The sequence below is a fragment of the Archocentrus centrarchus genome, chromosome 4, assembly GCF_007364275.1.
Source record: "Archocentrus centrarchus isolate MPI-CPG fArcCen1 chromosome 4, fArcCen1, whole genome shotgun sequence".
Classification (NCBI taxonomy): domain Eukaryota; kingdom Metazoa; phylum Chordata; class Actinopteri; order Cichliformes; family Cichlidae; genus Archocentrus; species Archocentrus centrarchus.
The window spans coordinates 10,929,785-10,945,674 of record NC_044349.1 but is presented as its reverse complement, the minus strand read 5'-3'; the positions used below and the strand labels follow the sequence as shown (position 1 = coordinate 10,945,674).

General features: G+C 40.1%; 1 protein-coding gene across 2 annotated transcripts in view; it reads right to left on the bottom strand.

Annotated features, from left to right (window-relative positions):
* Positions 1-6,761: 6,761 nt before the first annotated feature.
* dnajc6 (DnaJ (Hsp40) homolog, subfamily C, member 6) overlaps positions 6,762-15,890 on the bottom strand; it is a 40,039-nt gene continuing 30,910 nt past the window's right edge. The window contains exons 13-18 of one of the 2 annotated variants that reach the window (XM_030727457.1): positions 14,568-14,669; positions 14,274-14,408; positions 13,861-14,193; positions 13,287-13,435; positions 12,696-12,872; positions 6,762-9,619 (exon numbers count right to left, since the gene is read on the bottom strand). In XM_030727457.1, coding sequence (XP_030583317.1) covers positions 9,518-9,619; positions 12,696-12,872; positions 13,287-13,435; positions 13,861-14,193; positions 14,274-14,408; positions 14,568-14,669 — 998 coding nt within the window. In that variant the 3' untranslated portion in view covers positions 6,762-9,517. The remainder of the gene's footprint in view (positions 9,620-12,695; positions 12,873-13,286; positions 13,436-13,860; positions 14,194-14,273; positions 14,409-14,567; positions 14,670-15,890) is intronic. The other variant, XM_030727458.1, reaches the window with a different exon arrangement.

Genomic DNA, 15,890 nt, shown 5'->3' with positions numbered 1-15,890 from the left:
CTTTCCAGGTGGTATTGCATGAGGATCAAAATCTGATGCTACTTTTCTGCATTCATAATTCCATCAATTATTATTTACTATCCCATCATTTCCTGTTTTATTTTGTAATCCTTGGTTCTCATGCATCCCAGTTAGTTTAACTTCTGCTCTTTTACCAACAGATTTCTGCTCCATCTGTTCCTAATCAGCTAATTACTCTTCCTAGTATATACTTCCCAGCTGCCAGATAGTCATTACCTCTCCAGTCAACTTTTCCCAGGGGGGGGGGGGGTCCTTGGCTTCTTGTAGTTAATCTATTCATATACATTTTTCTTTTTTATTCAAGCTTACTCACCTCCTAAAGTCAACAATTCTGAGCTTTTGCTTGTGCAGAATTTCCAAATTGGTAAACTATTCTTGAGCATAGGGACTGAAAAGGATTAACCCAGAGATCATGTCTCCTTCACACCTGATTTCTGGCCACAAAGAAAGATGTAGCAGTGTTATGATTTTTTTAATACTAATATTTAGAGAAAATAAGTAAAGAACACAGCAGAGCTCTGACATTTTACCATAACAAAAAAGTCTGGGGTGTGGACTAAAATACAGAGAGGCAGAATGGCAGAAAGCGGGGGGAACGTACTGTTTCAGTATGGTAAAAGAAAAGCAGAGTTACACAAGGTCGATCAACACTGTTTGCCAGTTCCTTCTCCGAACAACCAACCAACAAACAAGCCACACAAAAACAACTCCGCTGACTCACTGACTAAAACAATACTGCAAACATTTTAAGATGAAATGTGAAAGATATCATTTGCAAGTCATCATGCTTCATAGCAGATTCAGTTTCAAGTCTTATGAAATCTTGCAATGTTTACAGTTACTCACCAGCAGCCCCACACCACCAGATCTCCAGACGTGAAAAATAAAGTTTGTCCTCCAGCTGATACTGTCAACATTTGAAGTTGGACACGAGGAAGGGACATTTTAAAGGTCTCACAGACAGAGCGCTTTATGTGGAGCAGTGTGTCTCTGGGCATGAGGTGCTATTTCTGATACATGCTATCAGAATACACACCAATCCTTCACAACACCGCACACAGGACAGGGTGTAAATACACGAGACAATAAGCCATTTATCTGCAGGTGTGTGTGCCACGCAAGTGTAGATGGCATGGGAACTGGATATTTCTGGATAAAAGCCATGTCTATTTTTGTGTACATGCAAATATCGACAGGATGTGTAAATCTGCAGCTGTGGGCACAAAGAGATTTTAGAGATCTGGAGAAACAAGATCTCAGTGACAAGCCTACCTTCTGTGAGCAGTCCCCTCAAATGTTCCCCTCTGGCTGAGCTACAGTGGGTTTTGCGTGTGGGTGTGTGTGAGTGTGTGCACAGTGTATCTAACAAGTGATATTTGATCCCATAAGTCCTCTGACGCACAGCCAAGAGCTGCTTTTGCATTGTGAGCCATTTTCAGGAGCCCCCTTGCTGACCCATGCTGATCCTGACCTGGCCGAACAAACTCTGGGATATAACCCCAGTTTGTTTATTAGTAAGATCGAGGAGGGTGACACTTACAACAAGATATCATTGAATTATTGGCCTGTTTACAGTAAAATAAACAGAAATTAGGCCATGCTTTGCAGCATGGTTATCATTAACTGGCAGCTAACACAGGGCACTGTGCACAGTGTCCTTGGTTTATCAGAGTCACATGGTTTGTCTAGATTCAAAGATACTTTTAGGAGTTGGGCATTCATTGTTTTCATTGTGTTTTGTTTTCAGCCTACTTTTCATTGGTCAAAATTAGCATTCACATAATCACATACATGATCTTTGTTAAACAATCCAGCTAGTCAGTTCTAGCATCAATTTTTTTTCCCCCTCATGTTTTGTGCTCAGTTTTGCTTCCTCTGTCTTGTTTTCCCTAATTGGTTTCAGCCATGTACCCTGGTGTTTGTCATTCCTCTAAATATCGCTGGGTTTATTTAAGCCCTGGGCCTTCCCTCTGTTCTTTGTTATGTCATCCCCTCATAGGTAGTGTGGTTTCCTGTCCCGTGTTTTCCTGTGAATTCCAGTCTGTTGGATTAATTGCCCTTTGATCTTCTGTATTCCTTGTACTCCAGCAGTAAAGCTGAGTTTTCTAAGTTCACGTCTAGCCTTCTGATTCCTGTATTTGAGTCCTACCATGCTTGCTACACTGCATTGCTATGACACAAGTGGGAAAGCATAACTTTAGGGTCAAGTAGCAACAAACCCCAACAACAGCTATACTATTTTAAAGGAGATTTCAAATGCCTGTAAAAGTTATTATAGTTCAATTGATTTCCATCACAGCTGCAGTTGGTTTTGAAGTGGCAGAGCCAAAGAGGGGAGGGAATTGCTATTTTTAAACTGCCAGGAAGATACCAAAACTCTGCTGAGCCCAGCACTGTTATGGGGTTGACCTCTATGACACATGAAGTGTTTAAAGACAGCCTCAAATCTTGGTAACTGTTCTGTAACTGTAACCTCATAATGGCTTGGCTTCCGGTAATCAGGTGTAATCAGTGAAATTAATGCACAAAACATTCATCTTTGTGTCAAGTTTTTATTTACAACTTCAAAATTGCTTATAAATGCACTACACACTACAATATGGTGTTTTGTAAATTATGTCAGCATGTGCTAAATCGGGGATTATTATAAAATGTTTGCAGAGATAAAGATGTTTGGCACAGTATGTATGATATTCATCGCTCTCTAGCTGTCGTACATAAAGGTGAAGTTCATCATCTGTCAGTAATAATAGAGCAGAAAAGACAAAAAACGCAAGACAAAAAATGTTCTGTGTGAAATTCACACCCAGGCAGCAATATCTCAGTGTCTTGGTATGCAAACTAGAATTCCTTCGTCTTTCACTCACACATACACATTAGCCCCATACACACACACACACACACACACAGACACACACACACACACACACACACACACACATACACACACACACACACACACACACACACACACACACACACACACACACAAAAACTGCAGTATCCTACAGTCTTATTGCATCAGAAAGGATGTGTTGTAAAATGTTTCTTTTCTGTCAAGTCTGTGCTTGTAGCGGGAGGATTTCATATAACAATTTATGAATAGAAAAAATGAGGGAGCAGTGGTAATGAAACTCAGGGCTTAAGAGAAACCCAAAATGCAGCTTTTTAATCTATTACCACCTAATATAAGTGGGGAACAACCCACCAAATCACTCTACACATGCCCCCTGACTATGTTCCACATCCATTAACAAAGAACCTTGAAGACAGTTCATTGTGCAAAGACTACTTTTTTCTTTTTCCTTTTTTTTTACTAAATGATTAATACTGTTATTATAAGCAGGAAGTGCAGGACATGGAAAACAAGGTCAAAGTTCACAGAAGTCAAAGTACAAACATGGTATAAACTCTCTCAGCATCTTGATGAGATTTATTTTTGGTTACTAAAAACAGAAACAGGTCTATATTATACTGCTTTCTTGCTTTTTGGAGTGTTGGTCCCTGTGATCTTAAAATCTGGGGGGCAATGAACTGCATGCTCACTGAGCCATGTTTTTTAAAAAACACTTTCACTAACCACACCCAGGCCTGATTACTGCCAGACCTGCTGAATCAAGAAATCACTTAAATAGAACCTATCTGACAAACTGTGTGACCTGGATGATTTGCTGTAATTGATGGAACCATGGATTCTGCTCTTTACCAGAAAATCCTGAAGGAGAATGTCCAGCTATCAGTTTGCTGAAGCACATTTGGGTTATGCGGCAGGACAATGATCCTAAACACGCCAGCAAGTCCACCTCTCAAAAGCAAAAGCAAATAAATAAACAAATAAATGAAAAGTCAGGAATCAAATCTGACTGAGATTCTTTGCATGACTTTAAACAGTTTATGCTCAAAAACCCTCCAGTGTGGCTGAATTAAAACAATTCTGTAAAGAAGAGTGGGACACAATCATGAAATGACGTCATGATGTCATGAAATGATTTCATGCTCCTTTCCTTTGCTTATTTTCAAACTGAACCTTTTATTGTTAGTGAGAATCCTGTATGCTGTATATGCAAATCCACTAATTATGGCTGTCAATCAAAAAGAGCAGCAGCACAAACATTTCCTGACAAATGAACTATCCATTATTCTGACGATATTTTGTTTGATGACCACTCACTGGAGAGGCTGTGTGAAAAGATATTTTTATGTGCTTCAAATGTTCCCACACTAAAAGAGAAGCATCTCTGGAGACAGTAACTTTTCCTAGGAAGTGGCAGTGAGATTACTTTAAGATAACAGTACATAATGTGTTTGTACAACTCTGACATTGTCTTAAAATACATCTGTGTATATTTACTTGATCAGAGCAGCACACGCACTGTTTTTCCAGACATTCATGACGTCACTGAAGGTTCCACCATAAAGCTGTTCATCGTGTGACTATAGGAGCAATCCAAGCTCAGGAGCCTTTGTGGTTAAAGTGACCGTGTTTGACACAGACCAGTGTACTGTCTATTCATTTTCCTCATTTACAACTTCACAGCTTTTCGAGCTGAACAGCCTTGATGCATAAGAACAACATTCCCTTGGTTATATACCAGATGTCAGTTTGTGAGAGCAAGCTTTGCCCTGTCCAGGTGAATGCTGGTTTCATGAAAAAGATGATTAAGACAACCTTTTCAAGAGCAGCCTGTCAGTATCTGCCTTGGCTTTGAATCTAATGCCTTTTTTTTAAAACCCAGAAAATCCTATCTAATTGTGTAAGTCAGGCTCAAAGCAAACTGTATATCTTTTGGCCTCTTTAGTATGTGCACAGTGAATCCCGTAGTGCATTAAACACTAAATGTGAAATTGTATATACCACTCACTATAACACTCAATAATGAACTCCAATAAAAGTAATTTTTAAAAGCCAGTGGGTAAGCTGAGATGAAGCCATGCTGGGGCTTTTCTGTGGGCAGAAAAATCTGATTCATGCTAATTTAGTTGTAATAAAAGCAAAGCTTTCATCAAAAGTAATAAAAAGTAATAAAGCCAGAGTTGTATTGACTTCTACTGATATCACAGGATTTTGGGGGATACTTTATTTTTCAGTACATGTTGGGGAAACTTCTCTCAGTGGTTCTATTTGTTAAATTTATATAGAAAAGGTGTTTTTCTTTTGATGCAGAGGACTAACAAGCAAAACTTTTTTGGCAGTGCTCCTTCATATTCAGGCTCAATGACTGGATTGTTTCCTCTTTTCAACAGATTGATGCAAACATGTTTAAACACCTTTAATCATTTTGTGGTAACATCCCTTAACATGTTTGCTCACTTCTAATTTCATCCATGAGCCCTCTGTTTACAGCTGTTTATGTTTGCTCTTTTCTTTTTTTCAAACTCTGTGTGTCTAACAGCTTGACACCCAAATGAGACGGGTGTTTAATGGTGTAGGATATCACAAAAATAAAACATCAGCCTGTTCTAATGGTAAACATCCATCAGCACTGGATCCTCTCAGGAAATGCGTCAGCACTGTCAGCAGAGCGAGTTGGAAGGAGGAAAAACTCAAGTGTCCAGCAGTAACCTTGTTTTACTATGAATCACTGATTGGCGGACTATTCTTCAATTATCCTAAATTTCCTTCTGGGTAATCTAAAACTGGCACCACAGCCAGGTTTTTCCCGAAACTGGGCCCCAAGGGAAGATGTATTAACCCCGGCTGGTAACAAAGGAAGTGAGACTAAAGCACAAGGAGCAAAGAGCAGCATTGTCGCACATGTTATGGCTCATTGACAGCAGAGCAGTCCTGCACTGCTACGAGCTGACAATGATGATCTGATTAAGACAATTTTTCCAATAGAAAGCATCAAAAAAAGTTGCTGTCAGAGTGAGTCTGCATGTTAATAATAATAATGATAAATCACATTCATAACGCTGTCATGGTCCTGGGCCTTTTGCCCAGTGTTCTGCGTTTTGTTCATTGAGGTTCTGTTATTGTTGAAATGCTCCTGTTGTATTTCTGAGCTTGCCTATGATTGAGATTCTTTGTTCATTATAGTTTCTGAGTCCTGTGCTCATAGTTATTGGTATTTGATTCCTGTTTCCCTTTGTTCTTCTTGTCATCCTCACGCCTCTTTGTTCCAGTGTCTATCTTGTCCCTCACTGTCCTTGTCCCTTGTCTCTTGTGTTGCGAGCGCTGCAGGCTCTGTTCCCAAAAGACTGCAGCCTGGTGTGAGGGATGGAGAGTAAGCCTTTGTCAGTGGAACGCAGAATCTGGAATGGGATGTAGATGAGAAGATTAGACAAATAATGGGGAGCAAGAGCTTGTAAGGATTTGTAGGTAAGGAGAAGGATTTTATAGGAGATGCAGGACTTGACTGGGAGGCGGTGCATAAGCATGATAAGGATGTTTAAAGTGGTAGCACAGCTTGGTATCAAGAGTGAGGAGGAAAAACCAGAAGACAGGCTATTACAAGAGGAGAGCTGGACTGCTGAACAGCAGCAGGACTGTTATCTGCTCCTTTGTGCAAGGAGGAACAGTCGGAGCATTGCTGGACACAACCAACGGGCATGTATCTGACCCCATGATGGTTGCACGAGGGCCCAACTTCCTTGGACATGTCCTCATAGCTCAGCACCATGCAGCTCAATTGACATTTGAAAGACAATATAATGACACAGCTCACCAGTTGTACGCTGCAGCCCTCTAGTGTTTAAAAGAAAGAAAAGCCAAGCGGCACATGAAACCTGAGGAATGCCACTCACTCTGCTCTGGTTTCTGTTTATTGTTTATTTTTGTGCACTGCACTTGATCATTATGTACACCCTGTAAACAGAACTGAAAAGAAACACATGAACAGAATCTTTACACGTTTAAGTAATATTTGAACAGCAGACAGGCAAACACATAACTTACAGTACTCTGCAAATCTGATCCCCCACCCCCCATACATACCACAGGATCAAACACACATCCACTGACTACAATATAGAGGTTAGCTTTTTAACATAGCTGTAAAATTGCAGATTCAGTCAGCGAGGGAGTCTATGAGGGTTATTTCACATGTAGGTCCTCAGTGTAAATGGAGCAACACATACGGCACACTTCTCATATCTTGTAAGTCGACAAAGAAAGCAGTCACCTCCAGATTAAAGTTCAGTATTTTCAGCCTGAGACCCAGGGTCTTGTTCAAGGACCCATTTCAGTCAAAACACGATTATCCTGTATTGGGATCCATTCGGGGTTCTCGCTGATGAAACAACGCCTCACACTATTTTCTTACGCTGGTCAGAATTCAGTCAACATCCTTAATGCAGATGAACAAACTGGAAGAATAAACTCTAATGAAGGGAAAAGACAGTATGATGCCAACAGAAAATGTCACATCTTTGAGCTCCATGTACAAATCAGAGAGCATGAAGACAGTAACTGTAAAGATCGTCAACCATTCATGAACATCAGAAGTTAAACATTTCTCTGAATTCGTGTGTGGAGAAAATATCAAACAGCAGGTCAAAATGGTTTAAGCTGATAGGTGGGGATCTTGTAGGATAATTAGTGTTTTGTGAAAACTTCACGCTTCAAAAAAATTGATTATTGTCTTAACAGAGATGTCTGCTTTTTAGTTATTGCATATTTTGTCCTTTGCCCCACTTTACTCCACAATTATGAAATACTTTTAGCACAGAATGGTGACATCAGTAATTGTATGTAAAAGTGGAACAAACGCATCAAAAATTAGCATAATAATAAAACTATATGGAGAGAGATTTATGTTCACATGTTAGGGTAGGAAACACCTGCAGATATTAAAAAAAACTTTTTTAATGGCTGTAGCTTGCTGGTCATATGAATGTGGTGCTTACCCCAGTCTTTTCTCCTGATTATAAAGGAACATGCAGCAAAAAGTAAAAAAAATAAATCAAGTAATCACAAGCAAAACATAGTGGAACTGTTGCAAGTCAGTGTTTTGATGAAACAGATCAGCGTGATATGAAACGGCGAAATATAGCAACGCGAAACAGAACTCATCATGTCCTCGTTAGTTTGTGTTTAAGCACATCAGTGTCATTTCTGTGGCTCGGAAAATACAGTACCCAGTCTTAACATTAAATCTGATCACTGATCAGATTGGGATCTGGGTAGTCTGGAGGCTAGGAGCGATGTTAATAGTCTCGCATAAACATGAATCTCCTAATGTTTCCTAGCGGGAATGCTGCACTGTAATGAGATTCACCTTACCTGTCAGTGGTTTTAATATTTTGGCTGAAGTATGTATTTCATAGACTATCAAAGTCTTTACATACAAAACTTGGTTTAACATAATGACCTGAAAGTCTTGAACTTTGTCTCATCAGGAGATGACATACACATTTAATTTTAGCTAATAAATGAATACATGGATTGCCTTCCTTCAGAGCTGCACTGGTTAAATTCATCAGTTTGTGCTTTCAGAGAGATGTAGAGCAAAAATACATTGTTGGATGAGTGAGTGCACGTGAGGCCTCAAGGTGCTTCATGTAAGGAACAGTAAGTGTGCTAATCCTAAAACATACAATCCCCAGTTCCCCATGGAAATACACAAGGCTTCAATATATCAGACACACCAATTCTTATTAACTTTCCTTCAGAAAAATACAGTTTTTTGCTTTGATCTGTCACATGATATCCTTCATGATAATATGCAATCACTTTTTAAGCAAGGATACTGTGCAGTTCTACTTTAATAAATTTTTTCTTCCTCAGTTATTCTCAGCAGGCAAAATTTTGAGGCTCAGAGGAAAGCCAACCTGTAATCACAGATTTCTAATCCAATCACAGTTCATTTGTAAACAGTCTGTTTTAAGTTAAAGATGCAGTTACTTGATGCCGCTGTTTTGTTTCTTATTTCTAGGAGCATTCAATTGCATGAAAAAACTGTGGATTTGATATGACTGAACTGATCTCGAATTCAGTGTTCGCTCAAAGTATCTAAAAAAAAATTGACATCAGAAATGCTTGAATGCTGTTAAATGCTTGCTGTGCCTCACAGACTTTCTCATGCTCTGAAGCACGTATGTAGAGCAGTCTGAGAATCGCTTGCTCAGTTTATTCCCTGGTGTTTCTTTTTCTCTCAGCTCATAAGATCCTCAGCTCTTGCTCTCTTTTGATCTGACTCCTTGACATCCCAGTGATTTTATTTATTTATTTATGGATGGGATGATTTGGGGGTGTGGACTTGGAAGAAGGAAGGAAAGTGTTGCATCACATACATACAGTATGGATATTAGAGCTACAGAGAGGCAGCTGTTTGTTTGAGCTTCTAGTCTGGGCACAGGATGCTGTTCTATAGTCTGTCATCTCTGAAGTTCTGCTTTTGTGTGGCGAGAAGAGGAGCACGAGTCAAAGCATGGGTATAAAGGCAGTTGTTGCAGGGTGTGGCTGCAGTATGCGGACCAGAGGTGGTAATACTTTAAGGATTAGATGACAGAATCAGCAGGGACATCATCTCCTTACTCAAGTCTTCTCACGCTTCACTCAGTATAGAGGTTTTTGTCCTTGGCTCTCAAATTCTGACCAGGCATCATTTAGTTCCATGAAAATCATCTTGGCATATTGTTCGTATGGTTGTCCTGTTGCCTGCAAAGGAAAAGAGAAAAGCCACAACAGTTAACCCCATTTCAGACATGTTGGACTTTTGGGATTCCCAGACTGCCTCTGGCCACTACCTGGTTGCAAAAATAACACCTGCTTGGGAAAAAAAAAAAAACCCTGCTTTGACAGGACTGTAGCCAGAAATCATAAAAGCTAAGGTGTTACCTCCAAATACAACTAACTAAAGTAATGACGCACCATTTGGTTTCTTGTGTTTATTTGTTCTTACGCTGTGGTGAACCAAAGACCATACTGATAGCCAAGATCATATCACCTTGAAAGAGACTAATAAAACTCAGAGAAGGTCTGGCCAAAACAACCAATAGAACTACACACAATTTAATATACCTTGTTGGCACATTTCATGTTCATTTTGTTCATTTGTCTCTCATTTACAGCTTGCTTTACTCTGTCATTGTGGTTGATTTAACTTGAACAAGTCTACACCTTCTGTGTTTCAGTGCTGAAAGTCTGGAAGTATACAGCAGCCCACCCTTGCTATGTTAAATATACACACACTGCTGTTATGTTAAAAGTGAAGTTGGTAAAAGTGAAGGAATCACTGGATCCTGCGTGGATGCTGATAAACTTTTACCAGGGTTTACAGCTATCACTTGAATCCCATGTTAATTCTGATAAGACTCCATTTCAACCCAAGCTGTGGTGTTTTACTTCAGTAGGAAAGGCCTGCCTTAATGTTTCAGCTTACCACACGTCTAGTTTCTTTACTGTCTTCAAGAGGATTACAAGGGAAGCTGTGGCTTGGCAAACACTGCCCCAGGTCACTCTATTCTAAAAGGATGTTCACTTCACTGAGCAAAGTGTAGAGTTTCAGATGTCTTTGTAACAGGTCAGTTTCAGGTTGTACCTGGTCTGCTTCCTTCCTCTGTGTTACTGAAACTGAAAAATGCTTGTCCCCAGCTCAGGTGGTTTCAAGTCTGTTAGAGCACCAACTTTACATAACAAAGCTGTTGTTGTTTCTGTACTCTGGGGAGGATCATTTGCAGTCAATGGTACTGAACACTACACCTTTGGAGTGCTACAGTTGATCATACAAGAAGTAATCCTTTATGATACTGTTAATTCTGTTCATCAGGATTAAAGTCCTTTATTTTGATTGGTTGGGGCCTCTTTTTGATTTCCAAATCTTTATATTGTTTGCATGCTAACTAACTTTTCATTGTGTTCTTTGTATTCTTGTATTTACTTATGCAAAAACTTTATCCTTTAGTGCTTTAAACATACACACACTATTGCCTATTGTATGTACTGATTTTGTATTGCTAATGTATTTTAATTTTCTATTATTCAATTTTGATTATTCCCAGTTTTATTATTTTAATTGTACAGCACTTTGTGTCTGCGCTTCGTGAATAAATTTTACTTATTTACATAAACTTTGCCGATATTACTGAATCACTGAAATTAAAAAGGAAACTGTAAATGTCAAATGCCAAATGTTATGTTCTTCACATAAAAGGTAATTGTGTCATTTGTGACATCCTTCAATACCTACTTTTCTCCAAAAACAACAGCTCCAGTCATTTTAAATTTGAGAAGTCTGTATTCGTCTTGTACCAATGCTGTGCTGGCTGATTATGTTACAACACCAGTGATTACAACACCCTTACTCAACCTCCTACTCTTGCTGCCTGCTCTGCATACAAAACAAAACACACCCCTTATGGATAATACTTGTATCCTGTGTTGTATGAGTGCAAATGCAACCTTCACTTTTGTTTAGCACTGTTTCCCCAAGGAAATCTCTGGCCCTTCCAGCTGTAAACACTTTTCTAAGTTCACCAACTGCTAGTTAAACTTATATTTCTGCAGTGTGGTGCAGGCAGATAAAAAAGGGTGGGTTTATTAAGGATTATCTTGGCCCAAAATAGCTGTCTGTTCAAAAACTGAAGGAAGTGTTAAGAGTGAATCAAAAAAGTAAAGATAAACATTTCCCTGGGGAAATGTTCATTTCAATCAGACTGAGGTCTGGACTTTGACTAGGCCATTGCAGCACTTTGATTCTTTTCTTCTTCAGCCATTCTGTTGTAGATTTGCTGCTGTGTTTGGGATCATTGCCCTGTTGCATGATCAATTTCAGCCACACAGATGGGCTCACATTTGACTCCAGAATTCTTTGGTATACAGAGGAGTTCATTGTCCACTCAATAACTGCAAGGTACCCAGGTCCTGTGGCTGCAAAACAAGCCCAAATCATCACCCTGCCACTACTGTGCTTGACAGTTGGTATGATGTGTTTGTGCTGATTATGCTGTGTTTGGTTTTCACCAAAAGTGGTGGTGTGCACTGTGGCTAAATATCTCCACTTTGTCTGTCCAAAGGTCACTGTTCCTTGTGGTTTGCTCAGATGCAACTTTGCAAACCTAAGTTGTGCTTCCATGTTCCTTTCAGAGAGAAGAGGCTTTCTCTTATGATTTATCTGAGCATTGTACAGTCTGAGCTTGGGATGAATTTGCTGGGACTCCGTATCCTGGGAAGACTGTGGCATTGTGTTAACACACACCTGAATGCTTCAGACCAGCAAACTGCCAAAATGTCTGCTTTTATAGAGATGCTCAAACTTGCTGATGGCCAATTAAGTGCATCTGATCAGCAGCACCTGCCTGCTACTTACCCTCTTAATTACTATGGAAGCAGTAAGGATATACTCAGCTTTTCATAGGACTGCAGAGTCTTGTGAAACCTCTCTTTTCATAGAGCTATATATGCTTGTGAGCATCTTCTTTCAGATTATTCCTACCAATTTGAGCTACTGTCATAAGTACATGTTTTTTTTTTTTTTTGTTTGTTTGTTTGTTTTTACCATTTTTTAAAGTTATTACTATTATTTTGTATCACAATAATGGCCACATCATATCCATAATTGGTTATGGGCCGGCTCTAAAGCAAAGAAAGTCAAAATGAAGACAGTCACTGCTTATTTATCTGATTTTACCTTCCGTTGCTTTTATATCTGAATATCCTGTTATTACAGTTGATTTATTCTGTGTATACAGATTAGATGTAAAGACAGAGAAGCCTGTATTCTCGTCTGTCTCACCTTATCTGGATGAACAACCAGGACTGCTTTGCGGTAGACCTTCTTGACCTGTTCTGGAGTAACCAGGTCAGCCATGCCCACAGGCTTCCAGCGTGTCTCTCCTTCCCAAAGCACTGTGTGCATGGTGGAAAGCAGAGCACGGATGTTACGCTCCTTCCCCTCAATCCAGTCCAGAATCTAGGGCACAGAAGAGGGAGGCAAAGATCAGGAGCCAATAACCAATGAGGACCAGGTTTGAAACAATTATTAGCATAAATGCTTTCAGTATTTCTGGCTGTGGTTTAAAAAAAAAGAAAAGAAAAAGGAGCAATTAGATGAACCAAAATTTGGTCATGGAAGACCTACATTGGTCGCTTCATTAACTCCAGAATAAACAGAAAAAGATTAACAGCCAAAGGTTTTTGAATTCTCTCCTACTTTAGGGAATCACTGAACTGCTTCTGTTAAGCTCCACTGGATAAACACATGACCAACACCCAGTGAAATGTCATCAAAAACTAATTCTAATCAGGCATAATGAAACAAAACTCATTAGTTCAACTTCATTAGTATATATATATATATATATATAAAAAAAAAAAAAGCTCATGCCTTTAGTTTCTCAGGGTCCATTTCTTTGGCCATTTCCTCCTTCCTCATCTCTGCTATAGTCCTGGGTCCTTTCTTCTCTTTGGTCCCTGCAAAGCCCTGACCAGACAGCAGGTCATCAAAGTTGGCATCTGAGGCTTTGGGCTTCGAACCTGACAGAGAGGCAGACAAACACAAAGACGGAGTACTTAAGTTACAAAGGCACTAATTATTATACAATGAGAGAAAGAAAAATCAATGTGTGTGTGTGTATAGCATGAAAATGTTAATGGATCAATAATGTAGCCATTCAAGTGTTGTAACTCCTCTTTGTTTTTAATGTTTGCAGCTATTTTGTTAAACCTTTAACAGCAACCCCCCAAAAACCTTAAAAGTTTCATAATGTTCACAATTCATATTAGTAAATTTACATTTTTAAATGTTAAAAATAATTTCAAAGTAATCAAATATTTGGATTCAGTCATGCAAAGTGTGCTATACTTTTCCACTTGAAGGTGAATTTGCCACTCAGAATTAAGTGTAATCTACATTTTTGTTTTTAAAAAACTGTCCATTACAACCAGCATCTCCAGCTTACCCATTCCAGCCTGTGTTTTTCCCGCTGCGCTAGGTGAGCCTCCTCCCATTGCAGAGAAGCTAACATTGTAGTTGGGTCGATTCTGGGGAGATGTGTGAGGCATGGAAGTGTGGCTGGGGCTGGGCTTTGGCTGTGGAGTGGGACCCTGTCCCTGTGGTTGCCACCCTCCACCACTTCCACCGGGCTGCCACGAGGGGAAATTGCCTCCTGTGTGGGGCTGCCAGGCTCCTGTATGCTGGGGAGATGGTGGAGGCCTCGATGGGGAGCCCATTGGAGGGAAGGAAGGGGTTGTCCCAGTAGGGGTGGTGGGCTTGCTTGAGAAGCCAGAACCTCCTAGTCAAAAGGACAGTGATTATGGCATGTGAGGTAGTGGCAAAAATGGCAAAAACTTAAGAATATTTCCAGCGTCTGACCTCCAAGGCTTCCCCCCAAGTTGCCGATATCAGCAAATGGGTCCAGAGTGTTTGGCTTGGTTTGGTGGGTGGGGGTGCTGTGGACTGAGCCAGTGGGACTGGTAGTGGCTGACCGACTGCCCACACCAAAACCTCCTGAATGAATCAGCAAACGGTAAATCATAAAAAAACAATGACACTGATGCCAATGAGTTTTACAGTTTCTTGGATTAACATACTGGACGAACAGAGTGGTATCTGCCTGTGTACTGCACTTCACTGTATATGTATGTATGTCTGTGTGGTTGGGAGAACCTGTGCTTGTGGTAGCAGGTCTGTTCCAGTCCCATCCGCCCATGGCATTTTGCTGCTGAATGTTGACAGTAGGGGTGGTAGGTGGGACGGGGGAACTCCGACCTGTTGAAGCACATAGCCATTGGTCACAGGCAGAGCACATAGACAATGGGAGCTGAGTGACATGAAACTATTCAGCCAAAGAAAATAACAACAGAGTTGAGCCTCATGGCAGCTGTTGTAACTATTGGTTCTTAAAAGTAAACTTATAGTTGATATGGAAAAATAAAACGTCTGCACAGAAGGTTGAAACCTCTTACAAAACAAATAAGTCTCTCAGACAAAGCTTAGGTTCAAATCTTTTTTCACAACTGTGAGTTTGGTCACCTTTGTGTTGACAATATGTGGTAGATTAAATGATTTCTTTTAAAATAAGCATGGAACATCCCATGCCCGTCTCTTATGTCATCATGCACATGCTACTGCAAAGGCTCAAAGTACAAAAACATGTAAATCTCTAGTAGAAAATTGCCTTCCCTTTTTGAAGTTGAAAATATTGTCTATGGTGGGGGAAATATTACTAGTGGATGTGTAGGAGCATGTGGTGGAGCTGAAATGTGAAGCTGCACTATCTCTATGCAGTGGCAATGTGAGGAGCTGCAAATACTTCACATACAGCATGCAAACTTGTAAATTACAAAGTATACATTAAAGCGGGAATACAAAACAAAAGCCATTTTCTTGCAAGGCTAATGTCTGAGTAAGCACAGAGCAAAGCTAGAAATCAAAATATACACTGCTCAAAAAATTAAAATAACAATCATGCTGGATATCTATACTGATGTGGACTGGATAATGCATTCAGAACAAACGGATGCCACATAATATGATGGAAATGAAAATGATCAACCTACAGAGGGCTGAATTCAAAGATACCCCAAAAATTAGTATGGAAAAAATTATGCTCCAGGCTAGCTGAAATTTCATTGCAGCAACTCAAAATGGTACTCAGTAATTTGTATGGCCCCACACGCTTGTATGCATGCCTGACAATGTTGGGGTATGCTCCTAATGAGATGACGGATGGTGTCCTGGGCGATCTCCTCCCAGATCTGGACCAGGGCATCACTGAGCTTCTAGACAGTCTGAGGCACCTGGCGGCATCAGATGGTGAAACATAATGTCCTAGAGGTGTTCTATTGGATTTAGGTCAGGCAAGCGTGGGGTCAGTCAATGTATCAATTCCTTCACCCTCCAGGAACTGCCTGCCTATTCTCATCACATGAGGTGTAGGGTCTGACAATGTGTCCAAGGATGCCATTAGGTATCATCCCGATAACTAAA